The 16,323-nt window shown below is 51.1% G+C and overlaps 3 protein-coding genes across 3 annotated transcripts; 1 reads left to right on the plus strand and 2 right to left on the minus strand.

The window, feature by feature from the left end:
- Positions 1-446: 446 nt before the first annotated feature.
- N0V89_011662 (uncharacterized protein) lies at positions 447-1,856 on the minus strand (the record flags this gene model as incomplete). The annotated part of the gene is made up of 1 exon (XM_056220390.1): positions 447-1,856. One exon carries the CDS (start codon positions 1,854-1,856, stop codon positions 447-449), a length of 1,410 nt encoding a protein of 469 aa, XP_056065693.1.
- Positions 1,857-6,216: 4,360 nt separating this feature from the next.
- On the minus strand, positions 6,217-13,538 carry MYO1_2 (class II myosin; the record flags this gene model as incomplete). The annotated part of the gene is made up of 9 exons (XM_056220391.1): positions 6,217-9,173; positions 9,220-9,646; positions 9,698-9,753; positions 9,803-9,848; positions 9,929-10,129; positions 10,813-11,178; positions 11,234-12,785; positions 12,834-13,282; positions 13,329-13,538. The coding sequence occupies 9 exons, from the start codon at positions 13,536-13,538 to the stop codon at positions 6,217-6,219; spliced, it is 6,264 nt and encodes a 2,087-aa protein (XP_056065694.1).
- Positions 13,539-14,195: 657 nt separating this feature from the next.
- N0V89_011664 (uncharacterized protein) lies at positions 14,196-14,822 on the plus strand (the record flags this gene model as incomplete). The annotated part of the gene is made up of 1 exon (XM_056220392.1): positions 14,196-14,822. The coding sequence occupies one exon, from the start codon at positions 14,196-14,198 to the stop codon at positions 14,820-14,822; it is 627 nt and encodes a 208-aa protein (XP_056065695.1).
- Between the last annotated feature and the right edge of the window lie 1,501 nt (positions 14,823-16,323).

Consider the following 16,323-nt stretch of genomic DNA (forward strand, 5'->3'; position numbering starts at 1 on the left):
TCGTTGGGAGTACATTTTTGCGTCAGTCATAGCTTGTTGAGGAACGAGGTCTAGCCTTCTAGAACTTCCACATCAAAGAACAATGCGCCTGTCCACAGGCATGAAATGACAGCAGTATGAATACTTGGTTTTCTCACAATATTGTATCGTTATTGACCTGCGCTGGTCCACTGACTCGCTCACTGGGGCGCCGGTCCGAAGACCCACACAAATCCAACCACGCCAAAAAAGAATCAAAAACATACAACAGCGGGTATTCGCTGCTGGTCACCCACGCAACTACTAATCCGCCGGTACACTGCTTATATATGGCTGAGCGGACGGGAAGCCTAGTTTTCAGTGTCCTATGGTCGTATGTGATAGGTAGAGATACCAGCAACTCTTATAAAGCAGTAGATGACTAAAAGCATCCAACAAGCGTTGCCATCTTTGTTGAGAGCCCAGAGCTAGACTAAATGTACAATCCGCGTAGAGGGGCAAGCCTCACGCCATGCATCGCAGTGAATGTAGCCAACTGCGACTCTTTCCGCAACACCGTCACATTTCCAGGTGACCAGCATGACGTTTAGTAAACACCACTCCCTATCATCATAATGAGCGTCGTCGAAATTTACCATGTCATCCACGCGACTGTTCTCAGCCATAGAGAGCATGATAAAATCGTGCTTGTCCTCCTCATTCACGTGCATGGCCTTCCAAGTTTTGTCGAGTAATATGATTCCGGCGCGACGTGAGTTTGCATCGAGAATCCACACGTGCTCTCCATTCTTTCCCGTTGAGTGGTGTACATAGTCCATCCTCTTAGTCGCGAGAACGAAGGCTGCTATTTGCGTCGTTGTAGCGAGCACCGAGTCATTACTGGAGGCGTCTTTGGGGTTGAGGTGTTCGATAGCACTGTGTGTTGGAATGACAAGAGATGTGCTTTCTTCCCCCATCGGCACCTCGGTTTCAATGCACATGTATCGATCTGCGACAGAGCGATACCATGTTATGAGTCTACGCGTAGCTCGCGGTCCCAGCCAAATAGGTGCGTCCACAATGCCTTCCCATCCAGCCCAGGAGAAAGATGGAAAGCCGCTTCGTCGCTTCCCACCGTCGTAAAGCTGCCATAGTAGCGCATGATCAAGCCACTTAATTGGTAGACCAGCAAAAAACCCTGTTCCCATCGAGTTCGAGAAAACTTTGAGTATACCTTGGACCGCATTCAGAATATCCGAAGGAAACGAAAGCTCCCGGCGACCGAAGTCTGTGAGGAGAAAATCATGCGTTCTAAGCAATCTACTAGGATCCGTATGCGATGACCGACTAAGGAACAAATCGTCCCTAATGTCTTCGGAGTCATCCTCGTGTGCGCTTTTTGGATTCCATAGGTTCGTGCTGTGCTGGACGAATGCCGTCGGCTCTTGACCTTCTCCGGCTGTATCTTCGCATCGCACGCCACAAGAGCACTGGTAGTAGAGTTGTTGGCTTGTGAAGAACAACAAGCGGCGACTTAGATGGGCCTCCTGGAAAGTCCAGCCTCTAGTCTCCCATCGTGTGTACGAGATGACATCATCGATGCACGGTTTTGGTACCGAGAGCTCAAGTCCATGAGTTTCGTGGGTGATTTTGCGACGTGGGTTAGATGTGTTGCGGTAACCGGGCAGTCCAACCCCTTCGGCTTCGGTCTTGTCCGGAGCAACTACAACGGTGAGCAAAGCATTGCCGTACACCAGGTCCATCTGATTGATCTGATGAGCCTTGTCGCCCCCATCGTCTTGAATAATGCACAAAGCGTCGACCCAGAGATACCGTTGGTTCAGGTCCAACACAAAACTACATGCGTCGTCAATAGTCTCGGATAAACCGTTGAACATGCTGATCGAACCCTTCTCGCTAAAATTGATATTGCTAGCGCGTGTGTTTGTGAGGCCAGGTTTCCTGGGCCAACAATAGCTCAAAGCGACGTATTGAGTTCCGGCAGGCAAATCTATCAGGCGCCGTTCTACAACATCGATCACTCTCAACGAAGATGGCTCGCCAACTGATGATTGATGATCGGGACCGGCGCCTGGCTGACTGCAAAGTACATCATGACCGTGCAAACACTCGTCCAGCCAGTCTCGAGCGAGGCCAGCATCCGCCGTTGGCTGCATCTCTCTACCACAGCCCAGGCATGAGACACCAAGCTGTTCAGCTGATTTTTGCATAATCTGAAGGTCTCCAACATGCTCGCGCCAGGCGAGCCTGCTAGTCTGTTTTCCTTTGCTGCAAGAGACTCCAATACGTAACGTCGGCGTCGTATCATTGTCGTCCTCGATGAAGGGGTAGCTGTACAGCCATACGTCGGTTCCTTTTCCGTCAGCTCGCAGAAGGCGAAGAACTTTATGAGCATCAAGCTTTTGCCACGGTTGCTGTGCTGAGAGTGAATGCACGATTGCTTTGCAACAATTACACGTATCGCTTCTATCAATGATGCGTTCCAGCGGTCCCAGCGCGATAGCGTTGTTGTGCGCAAGCTCTTTGGTAAAGAGCGATGCGATATCGACTTCGCGGCATATAAAACACAGTACTTCAGGCGGGGACATGTCAAGAAGCGCAGGAGGTTTGTACTGGGAGTGTCGCGTTCGCAATACGGACAGATGTGCGGAAAAGAAACACGATGCATCTTCGTCCAGCCCTTGCGGATGCCTGCCCGACTCAATGAGGTTTAGTCTGGTTGCACACGAACTCAGCGCACGACTTCCTTATACTTGTAACGCACGACGCAAATTGTCAGCCTGAGTGCATTAGAATTAGACGTTCAGATAACAAACTTAGGAAGGGAGATCCTTCGCTGTTCTATACGGCGAAAGCGCCAACTATCGCCTCGACTACCACGATGACTTTCACAACAGATTTGATTCGCTACGGCCCATCGCCACCTAGCCTCTTCCACTGCCTCCGCTTTCGTTGCCAGCCTTTGGCCTAGCAGAAGGGAGCCTCCTCCCTGACTTTCTTTTTGCTACTCTGTTTTGACCTGATGTCGCAGAGGAACGCGAGGAAACAGATGTATTTGGTGCATTGCTGAATGAAGCTGCGGTCTGCGTTCGACTCGTCTTTCTTCTCTTTGGGCCCATATCAACCCTTGAGGCAGAGCTTTCAGGCATGGTGAATGACTCATCTTGTCTAACATGGAAGCTCGAAAGAGCTTGTTGTTCCTCTTCATGCCTTCCATTTTCGACACTCGGCTCTCGTTCGGTCCGGTCATCAACTTCACTAGATCGGCAAGAGTCATTTCGAAGCCAAGATATACCGTCTTCCAGGGGAGTATAAGGAAGCGCATCGTCTTCCAGAGGGGGATAGGTCCATTGAATCGAGTTATCATTGGCTGCTTGCAAATGGATCCACCAGAGAGCAGTGTTGACAGACGGTCCATTCAATTCTTCGAGCTCATCTCCCTCTTCATTTCGCCCATTAGTCCAAGGGAAAGAGACAAACTCGATCTTCCCTTCGGACTGCAACTTGTCAATATCGACCTCTGGTGGCGGACTCGAATGGGAAGAAACACTTTCCGGACAAATTCGGTTTGGTCCAACTCTGAACAGGACAAGCTCTTCGTCGGTTATAATGTAAGCGTACCGCCTCTCCAGCCGAAAACAGTATGTGTAGATTTGAGCTACGGGCCAAAACCAGTTCGGATAAGGACGCTCAGGATCAAGTATGCTTTCACACTCTCCTTCTTTGACCCAAGCGGATTTCCAATTCTTGCTGTACTTTGTGTCACCAGGTAGGAAGTTGTTTGCTAAGTCTTCAACCGGCTCTCTATACGAGCCCAAAGTGATTGCTGCCCAGTCAGGCTCGTAACTCCTTTTCGGTCCTGGCGGAGGTCTCGCCTTTTCGCCGGCCACCATAACAAGAAGGTCACTGCGACCCATGTATTGTCCAGTCTCCTCTAGAGCTCTGAGGACTACTTTTCTGTTCCATTCCCCTACAAAGTTCTGGAAATCAGGCTCGTTCTTTACCCACGAATCGATCGGAACGAGTTCGACAGGAGCTCTCCTCCGGATGCAACGAAGAATGTCAGAGTACATGTTGTGCACAATGCTTGTGTCAAAGCCTTCCCACTTCACTATTCTTTGCGGTATTGTGTAAGTTTTACTTTTTGAACATGACTTACCAGACTTCTTCGGGATGTGATGTATGACTGGGTTCTTTTGTCGAAGGTAACCAAGTAATGTGTCTTTCATTATAAACGTGTTCACTTCTTTCGACGATCAGTGTACAACCACGAAAGATAACGTAGGTATATGAAAGCGATATAATCACTTGGTCTGCTGCAAAGCTGAAGCGCATGGTGGACACGAATATAATTGGAGTGCGAATGGACCACACACGATGCAACCCATATTGGCGTATGCGGGCCGTACCTCCGGCGTGCAGTTACCCGTCTCTGTTAAGGAAGGTGTTCGGATACCAGTCTTCGAAACACCAACCACAAGTCGTATGGGTGCCACATCGATAATTCTGGTATTGCGAAAAGCGAGCGGGGTCGCTGACAAGGGTGCGATAAAGTCGCTTGCAACCAGTGAAACCACATAACTAGCATGCGTCCATCAACACGGTATGGCTTAGCCTGCATATGCAGAATCCCAAGTCCACTTACTGCCTTAAAAATCTCTTGGTGCCTCAGGTTCTGACTATGTGCCATTTGCCCCTTTCTTTGCTGGCTCATGGCTCGACGCGCTTCGCGACGCAAGGCTGAAAGTTCGGGATCTGCACGAGTGCCGGCAGTTGCGCAAACAGATGTACAACTTTCAGAAAAACTACCTGGAATCAAAGGACCAAAAACCGGCCCCTTCAGGGGCCCTGGGTTTCGTACGTCGTCGGACTTCTCGATTGAGGAACTCTTGGACAAACCTAGTAGCAGCGGAGGTGGAGAAGGATATGTCTTCAAAGCTACTCTAAATGGGCAAGCCTATGCCATCAAGATAGTGAGTTTAGACAAGCTCTCGGAGTGACCCAAATTTTGGTTGAAATTGTCAGTTCAAATTCTACGACAAAGAGGAAGGTCGCTTCCGCTTCTCGAGATCTCAGATCGACCAAATAACCGAACAAGAACTGATTGGAAATCTTGATCCCTTCAACGCTGAGTGTCGCGCATACGGCCGTATTGAACAAATTCGCGCTAAATACCGTGCAAAGCATGTTGATATTGGACCCATTGCCGTGCCCTGTCATGGTTATATCAAGATAAATCCATCACACGAGGGTCAGATAATTGCTCAGTATGGCGCTCTGGATTTTAATAGGTACGGGGAGAACATGACCTCTCCACTCCGAGCTCTCGTGAAACAGTATAATCCACATGCACCTATCGATCCGAAGAAACGATCCGTCAAGCTCATGTTGCGCGATCTCAAAACTATGCATGAGAATGGATTATACCCCATCGATATATGCGCTGAGAATTATCGCGAAGGTCTACTGGTGGACTTTGGCATGGCATTGACGACACCCAGTTGTGTCTTGCGGGTCGCGAGCGAGTTCGTTGCGAACCATGAGCGAGGGAGCGGCCTCGGAGCATTTGATGATATGATCAGGGACGCTGGAATCAAGACGCAGGTTCGCGCTGCCAGAGGACCCGGTTGGAAAAATCGAACGAGAGCAGGGGCTTCGGTGAAGGGGGCATTTGAATATATACAATTGGAGAACAGGCGAGGAACCAGGACTGTGGCGCAAAGTTGGAAGGCATAGTGGTCGTTCAAATCAATTTAATCAGTGACTATTCTCACGACGAGTGTAAACGATATTGTTCTTGTATTGCATCCCGCCGCGTTCATGTGCCGAATCAAGATGTTTGTCTTACTATAGATCATGCGCATCGCCAACTTTCTTTCATACGGCCAAAGTCTCCCAGTTGACTTAGATCGGTTCCCAGTAATACCTACACCAAAACTTCTAGCACATCATGTACCTGACTTCAGACGTATACAAGCAATGATAATCCAGCAGTCAGCGTGCTGTAATTGTATGTAGGGAATGAAACAACGAAATTTGCTCTTAAACACCAGTGAGATTCGCGTAAGACAACCCAATGGGCTAAGAGCCGCAAGTGTAAGCACCAAAAAACCGTTCTTATGAATTCAACGTCTATCATTTCAGAAGTGAACTTAGTATCCCCCTTCCTGACCAAACCGTCCAGCTATACATAAAAATCACTAGATACCCCACGCTGCTAGCGCTGCCAGCCCAGCTTTACCAATCATCCTCATCCGCTGCCTTCCTTCCCTGCATCGCCGCCTGCCGTTGCCTCAACGCCTCCGCCAGTCCGCCAGCAATGCTTCCCCCGCTGTCCCTTGCGCCTACATCAGAGTTGCTCCCCGAGTACCCGCTGTCCCGGGCTTCACCACCCGCCACCGGCCTTTTCGCGACCGGGCGTTTAGCTGGTGGAGCCGGGGGTGCTCCCTTACCACGGACACCGTTGGCAGGCCGAGCTGGTGGTGCAGGTGGTGCAGGTGGAGGTGCAGGCTTGTTTACGACTTCCTCCAAGTATGCAGAGGGTGCCCATCCTGATGCTGATTTGTCTAACCTGCTTGCGAGCCACCATCCTGCGTGGGTATTAGTATGATCCATGGAAGTCTTGGTAGAATACATACCGTTACCCTCTTTCTGGGTAATCAGGATGACTTCGTCCTTCTTGAGGCTTAGCTCTCCAGCTGATTGACCTTGGAAGTCATATAGCGCTTTGAATGTGGGTTCTTTAGGTGCAGGAGGCGCAGCCGGTGGTGGCGGAGGCGGCGGCGGTGCCCTGTTCGACGATGCCGAAGCATTACGGGCGTGACTTGTGCCATTTGACAATGCTGCCACGGGCTGCGGCACGGGTCTGGGTTGGGCAGCTGCGGGTGTTGCGACTGGCGCCGCGGCGGGTGTAGGCTTGGGTCGGGCGGCGAGTTTTGATGGCCCACCGCCGGGTCCACCAGGTCGTAGCAGCTTGCCTTTCGTTATAGGCTTGGCTGCAACTTGTTTTCCTTTAGGCGTGGGTTTTGATTGTGAGTTGGGTGGCTCTCCGGCTGCGGTGTGGATGGTACCGCTCTTGTACGTATCGTCCCTTGACACAGCAGGATCCTTCACTGCTTTTACCTGAGCTAGTTTGCCAGGCTTCTTATTGAACTCGATCGTTTCTCCAATCTTAAGGCTTAGTGACCCGCGCAATACATTGGTCAGGTGGGTGAAGAACTCGGTTTTGAAGATACAGTTTACCAGAGGATCAGGCTCCTGGGGTGAACCGACGCCAATGGAGAACCAGTCATCCTTCAGAGTGGTGCAGCTGACGAACTTGATAGCTCCCACCGGTATTGTTCTCTCGGCTTGAATCTGTACTTGTCGGTTGACTAAGACCTGCTTGACAAGGTAGACGTTCGACTTAGTCAGCACTAACGTTCGCGCCTCAGGCTTACTAGAGCGGCCAAGTTTTGATATGAGGACCTCAGCGCGGCATGAGAAGAGTACCTCTTGGTTAGAGATGCCGATTGCGTTCGCGACCACTTCTCCTGGTCCACCCTTGTTTCCGATACCGAGGTAGTCACCCATGAATCTGCGGTAGCCGACCAAACTGTATCTCCTTCGTTCTTTCCGGCCTTGCAAGACCTTGTGGCCTTGATCACGGAGCTCGATGAATTCGAATCCGCCGTTGATGCGCCTCCAGAACCTCTGGATCCGGATGGCGCATTCTGTCCGGTAACGTAGGTAGTTCCTCCAGGCGCGCTGGATTCTGATAGCCATATTATGCCAGTAACGGTCTCGCATCGTTTCAAGTGCGAACAGTGTTTCAGGAGTCTTGATGAATACCTTGGTGACGCCCATCTGGAACTCCTCGGCAGGGATATTGGTGTCTTTCAGGATCTGCTTAGCACCACTTTCGTACGACCCGCTCCATGTGTACTCTCCTGCATACCCTGTTTTCGGTGACAGAAGGAAGAAACGTTCGACGAACTTCTCGAAAGTCTGACGAGACGCGAAACCAGCACGTCGAATGCGGACGTTCTCTTGCAGACCTAGGTACTTGATCTGATGCAAGACATTGGGCTCGTTGAATTCTGTGGGCGATTTGTTTTCGTTCGGCTTGATGGTACGAATATACGAGGGCTGCGCCTTCATGAGAGTGTCCACAAGAGCGTTCGCAGACACCTTGATCTTATCACCAGCTGTCGGAGGACGTCTCTTGTTGTCGGTATCGACTTGATCTGGGAAAAGTGTGTGGACGAAGTTATTGGAGCTGTTGCCGAGAAGAATGAGCAAGTCTTTGAGAAGTTGATCTTTGTTCTTGTCGGTCATGCCATCGATAGCGTACGACACGTCACCAGCGTAGTGCTTGATGATAAATTGGCCCTGCCGTGGCTGAAAGTTGGGGTTAGAGAGCGAATTCAATCTTGTTGCAAAGGTCTGATCAGCAGCGGCTGGATCTGCACTTGCTGTTGCGCAGGCGTCGTTCAGATTCGCAAACACGCCTGGAGGCCGCTTTTCTTCGATCAGCTGACACACGACCTTGTTGTCGAAATATTTGATCGGGGTCCATTTGATCTGCTCTCGCTCGTATTCTTCTTGCTCTGCCTTAAGAGTCAATTGAATGAATATCTGCTGGAGCTTTTCGTTCACGTAATTAATGCAGAGCTGCTCAAAACTGTTTCGCTCGAAGATCTCGAACCCGTAGATATCCAGAATACCAATGGAGTAGGCCACCGTATCTCGGGCTTGTAGCGAAATGTTGATACGTGCAACGATCCAATCGAACAGGTTGAAGTATATGGCCTTCGCTAGCGCATCTCGCACAGCGCCCGCTTGTGCAGGATTCAGCGGGACATCGTACACTGAACCCCGGCGTCCACCTCGACTGGTCTCCATCACACGGGTGGTGAGTGCTTTGTTCACATGTGCAGATTCTACCTCCAGCAGATACGCGACGAAATCAACGACGGACTGGTCAGCGACTACTGTGTCGCCCTTATCATCTTCCCGGAAAGTTACGTTGCCCAGCCATAGTATCGCTGAAAGCATCCTGAAAATATCATCCTGCTCGACCTGCGACAATCCAATAGTCTTCATGGCGTTTAGGGTATCTTTCATTTCGGCGTGATCGTCCATGCCTTGAACGTCGTAGCATTTTGATCGGCTCGTGTAGACGTACTGCTGCGGTTGCTGGATACCGAATATTTCTGTCCGCGTCAGTGGAAAGATCACACTTCCTATAAGCAACATTACCTCTGTGGTTCGATGATGCTGCCTTTGCGAACTGATAGAAAATGTGGAAATTCCGCTCGTTCGTGATCTGCCCCACAACTCTAGTCTTCTCCAACAAGTAATTGTTGATGTTCGCGCCGACTGGCTCGCCCTGCGCATTGAACTGTATCTCGAGGTACTTTCCGAATCTCGAAGAGTTGTTGTTCCTCAGCGTCTTCGCGTTACCGAAAGATTCGAGGAGAGGGTTCGTGGCCAGCACAGTGTCCTTTATCTCCTGAATTCCGCTATTGCTGCCTCCCGACACATTGGCAATGTATTGCATTATCCGTTTCGCGGCTTCAGTCTTGCCTGCACCGGACTCGCCGGAGATGATGATGCATTGGTTCTCCTTGTACGCTTTCATGTTGTAGTATGAGGATTCGGCGATTGCAAAGACGTGCGGAGGAACCTGGAGACGTTAGCCATCCGATCGCAATGACGATGCCCAGTTGAGGTCTACCTCCAATCTGTTTTTGCCCTTGTAGCTATCCAGGACCTGGTCTGTGTATATCCCCACTGCCCAATGTCAGCGCCCTTCCCTTCAATAATCATTCGCGAAACGTACGGTCCCGAAACGGGTTGACAGAAACCAACACATGCCCAATGTACGTCTGCGACGAAATCAGCGGTTGTCCTGGGTTGACTCGACGAATCGATAAGGCGGGTGCCTGCTGCGGGGGTCCGCACGTACGTAGATTTCTCTGTTCTCGAAACGCTTCTTCAAGTTCTCATTGATGGCTTCGTTTGAAATCTTGCTGAGCAACGTGAGATCTGATACGCCAACCTCCTTTTTCTTGGTGCTCTCGAAGACAGCTTTCTTCGCGAATCCGGCCTTCTGCCCCCCACCACCGGCGGCAGCGTCCTTCTTGCGCCCGGCGCGCTTGCTGACAGCCTATCCAGCTACGGTCAGCGGCTACAGACTCTTCACAATGAGGGGTCAGGGTCCTCCCACCACCATGGTTGCTGCCCAATAACACGCTCAGTCTCGTGGTCCTGTATCAAACTGATGTCGTGGGCGTACACGCGGAATGCGCAGGAAACTGGAAGGGAGCGAGCGAGGAAAAGGCGACAGAGAAAGGGGTGGATGTTTTGGCGCGACAGCGATTGTTGGACGAGGGTGCCGTGGGAGCGGTTGTGGGTAGGTAGCTCTCCAGGGTTCCGCCGCTTCGCGGTGACATAAGGCGGCAATGCGCGATTGGCTCAGCCACTAACGCGTAACATCTCTCAGAATCTGTAAAACCCCGATTGCACCGCCCAGTCAGAATGCAAATGGTTTCGCCTCTCACTACGACCCATTACGTGGCATTTGCTTTGGCTTCGTACGATTCAATAGGCTGTCGCCGTAGTATTCAAATTCGTTCAACCAAATATATACGCCGTCGTGCCGCAGCAGGCATGCGGATTCATCATAACGAGCGTTCGAAGACCTTTCCCAGAAAGAAATAATCAAAAAAGACGCCGCGCCTATGCAGATGCCAGAATAGCAATATCGCTCATCCAAAACGCCGCCGCTTGGTCGTTGAAACAAGCACAGTGAACGCTTCAAGAGAAAACATCTCCTCCGTACCTTCCAACACTGGCCCAATCGTGCCTCTTACGGTCTGTGACCGGCTGTGCTCCTCTCCATTCATAATCTTTGAGCTCTCCTAGGCATCCCAGACCTCCGCCAGAGATCCAGTCCTGAACGATGGTCTGGACGAAATCCAATTTTCCTCGCAGGCCGTTGGCTTCGGTGAGTTCTTTATAGCTGTCTTCCTGGCGAACGGAACCGTACAATAGCTGTTGAAGAGAACCATGAAGCGTCTCACGGCTCTTGACGTAGTCCCATGGGACCTTTTTCGTTTCTTGTAGAACCGCTGCTCCCTCCATTGAGAGGCATACGAGCTTGCCGTATGTCGCATCTGCGGATAGGACCAGTTTCGTGTGGTCTGGGAAGTTGAACTAGCGCAAAAGTTAGGCCATGCATATGCGAGTTGAAGGTAAAAATGCTACACACCTGGAAAGAACCATCATCGAAGCCCCAGATTCCGAAGTTGCCGAGACGCTGATAGAATTTGACGAAGTTAGGCCGCTCGCCGTCATTTTCAGGCCAATTCTCGTCGCCTAGCTCCGAGCACATGTACTTGCAAAACTTCTGCCAGTACAATCGGATATCGTCAGCGCGACGTTGTTCCGATATCTTCACGCGGCAAATGCCTTGATCTCCCTTTGGAGCAGCCCAGAACTGGATTGGAATTGTCTTTAAGTAGTCTGGGTCCTTCGAAAGCTGTTTGAGATGGTGTAATCCGTTCGTCGTGAAGCCCACAGTCACGGGATAATCCTTTGTCGCTGCCGTCAAGACACCTACACTGCCTCCGTCGAGGACATAGCCAACTCCATACTTTCGCGAGTAATCTACCCATTTGGACACAAACGGTAGTTTCTTCTGCTTGTCTCGCTTGGAATAGGTGGGCTTCTTCTCCAGGGCTCGCGCTAGGTTGTCTCGGAAAGTGTGTAATTGAGTCAATACCGATGTAGGATCAGTTGCGGGCACTTCAGTGCTCAATGCACGGAGTCGCGGTGCTGTTCGTGTCGTTGTTGACTGGGAAGTTACCGGTTTAGGCACCGATGGTTCCTGCTTTTGCGCTGTCCTGGAGCTGATCTTCGAAACTCGCAGCGGTGGTATTTCCTGCTGCAGTTCTTCCTTCTCCTTAGACGCTACTCTAGCTGTTTTTACTCGCTGGGACGCGCGAGTTTCCCTTGGCATCTTTAAAGGTACTGCTGCAGGGGCAGTAGCCGCTGTCACCCTTGGGTTAGATATTTTACGAACAGTCCTCATACGCGTGGGCTGCTTCTCCAGTACTCTTTGCACAGGCTCCGGCTCTTGTGTTGGGTCGTTGTTCTCTTTCAACGTCGGCATGACTTCTGCCCTTCTTGCGCGCACTGGCCGTCCCTTCATCCGGTCGTTGCCTGTTGTCTCTACCAGAGCTTGACCTTCCGAAGACGAATCCTTCTCCTCCGTTATATCGCTCAGCCCTGCGTTCTGGAAAGGCCATTGCACACGCGCAGGGAATGGCAGATATACAGTTTCTTGCGCAAAAGGTATACTTGGCTGTTTTCCGGACTCGATCTCCTTCTGGCAGTCTCGCGCTACCGTCTTGTTCCTCCTACTTCCATAGGCACCAAATGTTTGACCAGGATCAGGACCGTATTTGCCCACAGCAGAAGCTTTGCACAAAGTCCACCATTCGTCTGTGTAGCCGCGTTTGATCGTGGCAGCGGTTGGTGGTCGAACTTTTGACCACTTCGGGACGCGCGACGTGCATGCGCTGTCCAGGGTTAATGGTACATGTCCCAAAGTAAAAAATGGGTGGGCGACGATCTCGTCAGGCGTGGGTCGTTCGTCTTCGTGTACAAGGAGTAGGGACACTATGTCCCGCAGGTCGTCTGTGATTTCGTTCGGGCACTTTGCTAGGTCGGGCCATGAGTACTCCCTCGCCTTCAACTTGCGATAGATGTCTTCTCGCTTCGTGGAGTGGAAAGGTGCTCTACCGACAGCCAATGTATACCTAGATAAGTCAGCGCGGATTTCACGCAGACAGGCGCTTGTCTCTCACATCATGATACCTATTGCCCAGAGGTCCACCTTCTCATCGTGGCCCTTTCCGGTCTTCTCTAGTACCTCAGGTGCGAGGTAGTTCGGTGTCCCACACATGGTCGTCCGACGAATGGCGCCGTAATCGCTCTGTGATACCAGGAGTGCAGCAAGCCCGAAGTCGCCCACCTTCACGTTCATATCGCCATCCAGGAAAAGATTGCCCGTCTTCAGGTCTCGGTGAACAATATTCCGTTGATGTAAATATTTTATAGCGCCGCATGTCTGGATCATGAACCGTCTGATCTCGGGCATGGTGAAGTACTTTCGTTTCTTGATTGCATCGGCAAGCGATCCATTCTCGCAGAGCTCGAGCACGACGTATGTGCTCTTTTGGAAAGAGAAGGCGCGATAAAATTCAACGATGTTTGGATGTGCTAATTTGGAGTGTATTTGGAGCTCTGTTACAAACTGCACGATGTCAGCAATGGTCGAGCTAGTAGGCATTTGTTTGGACCTTTTGCGCGAGCTTGGGAGGCTCCATTTTAGACTTGACAATCTTCAAAGCGACTGTAGTGTTTCCAAGGTGCTCATGATTGAGCAGCTTCGCGCGGTGGCAGATAGCGAAGCCGCCTTTTCCCAGTTGAGGGCCAGTTCCATACTGCAGACCTTCTGGATCGCACACCAGCTCGGGCGGCGCGTCGGCGTGGACAGAAGGGGCAGACATTGGGTGGTGGATGTCGAGATGGACGCTGTGTTGGAGTAGCGGACGCCGAAGCTGTGTTTGTTTGGGGTCGTTGCTAGGCGAGCTTTCGGAGGGGAACCGTGCACAAGTGGAGCTGCCACCGTGATCCCTGCGATGCTTGCGCGACTCGATGCGCGCGCATCGTCATTGCGAGACAACAATCGATTCCAAAGCATATTTGAAGTTATTGCGAGTTCTCACTGATCTTGTTTCTGCACCTGTAATAAATTCTGGTTTGGTTCGACTCAGCCCACATCGAAAGAAGCTGTCGGAACCTGCGATCTCCCGAGCTGGAAGGCAGCCGCTTTTTCCTAGGTCGACCTCCCCACTCGTACCTCCAGATTCATGATGCGCCGGTAACCTTAAAGATATACCCCATTGACGTTTGAGGTTTTCAAAATAGTGGGTTCGAAACTCGTAAACGCATGCACATACCTGGTGACATTCGCGAACGTTCACCTTCCGTCGCAACCTTCCAGGAGGCATCTCGCATCCCTCTCAACACCCCACCATGTCGCTCACCCTAAAGATTGCCTCTCTCGCCGTTAGAACGCTAGCCAAGCCAATAGCTGTAAGTGTCCTCAACAAAAGCCTACCATACTCGAGCTGACAAAGGCTTCAAGAACCAAATCAAACGCAATGCCCACGAGCACGAACGGTTTCGCGGTTACTGCGTTAGGTTTGCGCAGGGCCTTCACAGATTCGACATGCGCATGCGACTCGGCCTTCTCCCAAGACCCTGCCGTGATCGACCGCCAGGTGGAGAAAGAAGTTAAAGCTGCGGAAGCCGCGCGGAAGAGGCTGGATCAGACACCCACCGTGAAAACAGAGGCGCAGACTGCCGCAGAAGAGGCAATGACAAAGGAAGAGAAGGAAGCTGCAAGGAAGAAGATCGAGGCAGAGGCGAAAAGGAAGATTGAGGCTGCGACTAGACGACGTCCCCTTTCCGAGGCAAAGGCGATCGAGATGGGCGCGAATTTCGTGGCTGAGGCTTTCATATTCGCTGTGGGCATCAGCGTCATAGTGTTCGAGCAGTGGAGGCAAAGGAGAAAAGCAAGAAACCAGCGCGACGACATTCGTGAAGACGTAGAAGAGCTGAAGGAGGAGTTCAAGAATGTAAGGGAAGAATTGGCCGAGTTAAAATCCTATCACCCGGAACCGGCCTCGACCAGTTTGCTGCCCAAGTTTTTGACAGGGAAGAGTGACAGCACAAAGTTGTCTGAAAACCCCCCTGACCAAGACCGAGGAAGACGAAATAAGACGTAGTTTGAGAGGGCTACGCCGGGAGCTCAAGACAGTAGACCAAGAATTGGAAAGCATCAAAGAGCGCCATCACTCGACTTCCCTCTTGTCGCGTGTGTCCCTATGGAAAGGGAAGGAGATTGAACGACAAAGTCACACGACCGAACCGCAGAACACCACTGTTCAACCAGCCGCACGCTCTATCACACCTTCACCAGAAGGGAAGATTTGAGACGCTTGTCCCTCCAGCCTTTGCTCCACATTACGTTCACTCCACCCATTACGCAACGCAGGAGTTATCCACCGCTATTGTCGAGATAGCGTCAGCACTTTGTTCCTTGTACAAGAACGCTGTGAGGTAACCCTGCTACGCCCTCATTGTATACTTCGATTTTATGGTGGGTGTTCACACCAATTCTCCTCTCTTGATACCCTGTCCTGTTAGATGTAGAGTCAGAGCTGTTCTATCGGTCTCCACTACTACCATTCCCTCTAAAAGCATGTAGAATATACTTTGTACGGCAATCTGTATGTATCAATGGAAAAATACCTAGTAAATGCTCCTTTAGTTGCAGTCGATCAAATTTGGAAGGCACGCGTCCATTCGCTCCTTCCCATATAACGCGCATTACGTAGTACTTCGTATCTTGCAAATCGACCCCGACACAACAAATCTGAATCTACATTTCATTGAATAAGTGACAGTTCCTTGCTCGCCTTCTGCTGCCGCAGGTATCCAAACATGACGCATCCAGTATTTGAAGGCAAAGGTCTCTTCCTCATACCAGCTGCCACCGCTCCTCGGGAACAGCCACAACACCAGCACACACAAAGACAAGTGAGTGAACATTTTCCTAACTTTCATCCTTCGGACATCAAAAAAATTAAATTCATTCAATGTAGGTCCATGCGCCGGAAGAAATGGGCGGTAACTTTCGTTCTTCCGCTGGTCGCTACGGCACAGTCAACTCTACTCCAACCTCTTCTCACCACGCACAGAACCTCGCTACAAGCTCCCTGAGGGCGATCCCTCAATCCTCACTCTGTCAACTTGACGGCCCCCAAGACCATCGCCCACGAATGGTACCTCACACACTACCCATCTCAACAACTTCAAGCCGCGGACCACTCGTCAACCCAAACCACCAAGCTCCAAAGTCTGCATATCACGATCTCCTACCATACTGTACCGCGGAGAGGCCACTCAATGAGCAACAAGTCATTGGACTCAGCGATATAGCAGGGAGCCTGAAGGAGGTGATGCTGCTTGCGCTGCGGGCTAAGACAGACGAGCGGTATGCAAGGGAGCTGGCGATGGCGGTGGGCGCGGATGGAGCGAGGGGCATCGTGGACTTCTTCGAAGACGAGTTTGAGATTTAGGTTGCGTGAAGCGGGACATGAGTGGGCATGAGAAAGAATGGTTCTGAGATGAGTGCATGGGCATACGAGGAAAGACAGCTGTCAGCATTGCTTGACGAACTATCCACTCTGCGTGGGGAGGAAGGAATTCTATTGAGTGTACCTC

Source organism: Didymosphaeria variabile (assembly GCF_027946475.1).
Source record: "Didymosphaeria variabile strain IMI 356815 chromosome Unknown scaffold_9, whole genome shotgun sequence".
Classification (NCBI taxonomy): domain Eukaryota; kingdom Fungi; phylum Ascomycota; class Dothideomycetes; order Pleosporales; family Didymosphaeriaceae; genus Didymosphaeria; species Didymosphaeria variabile.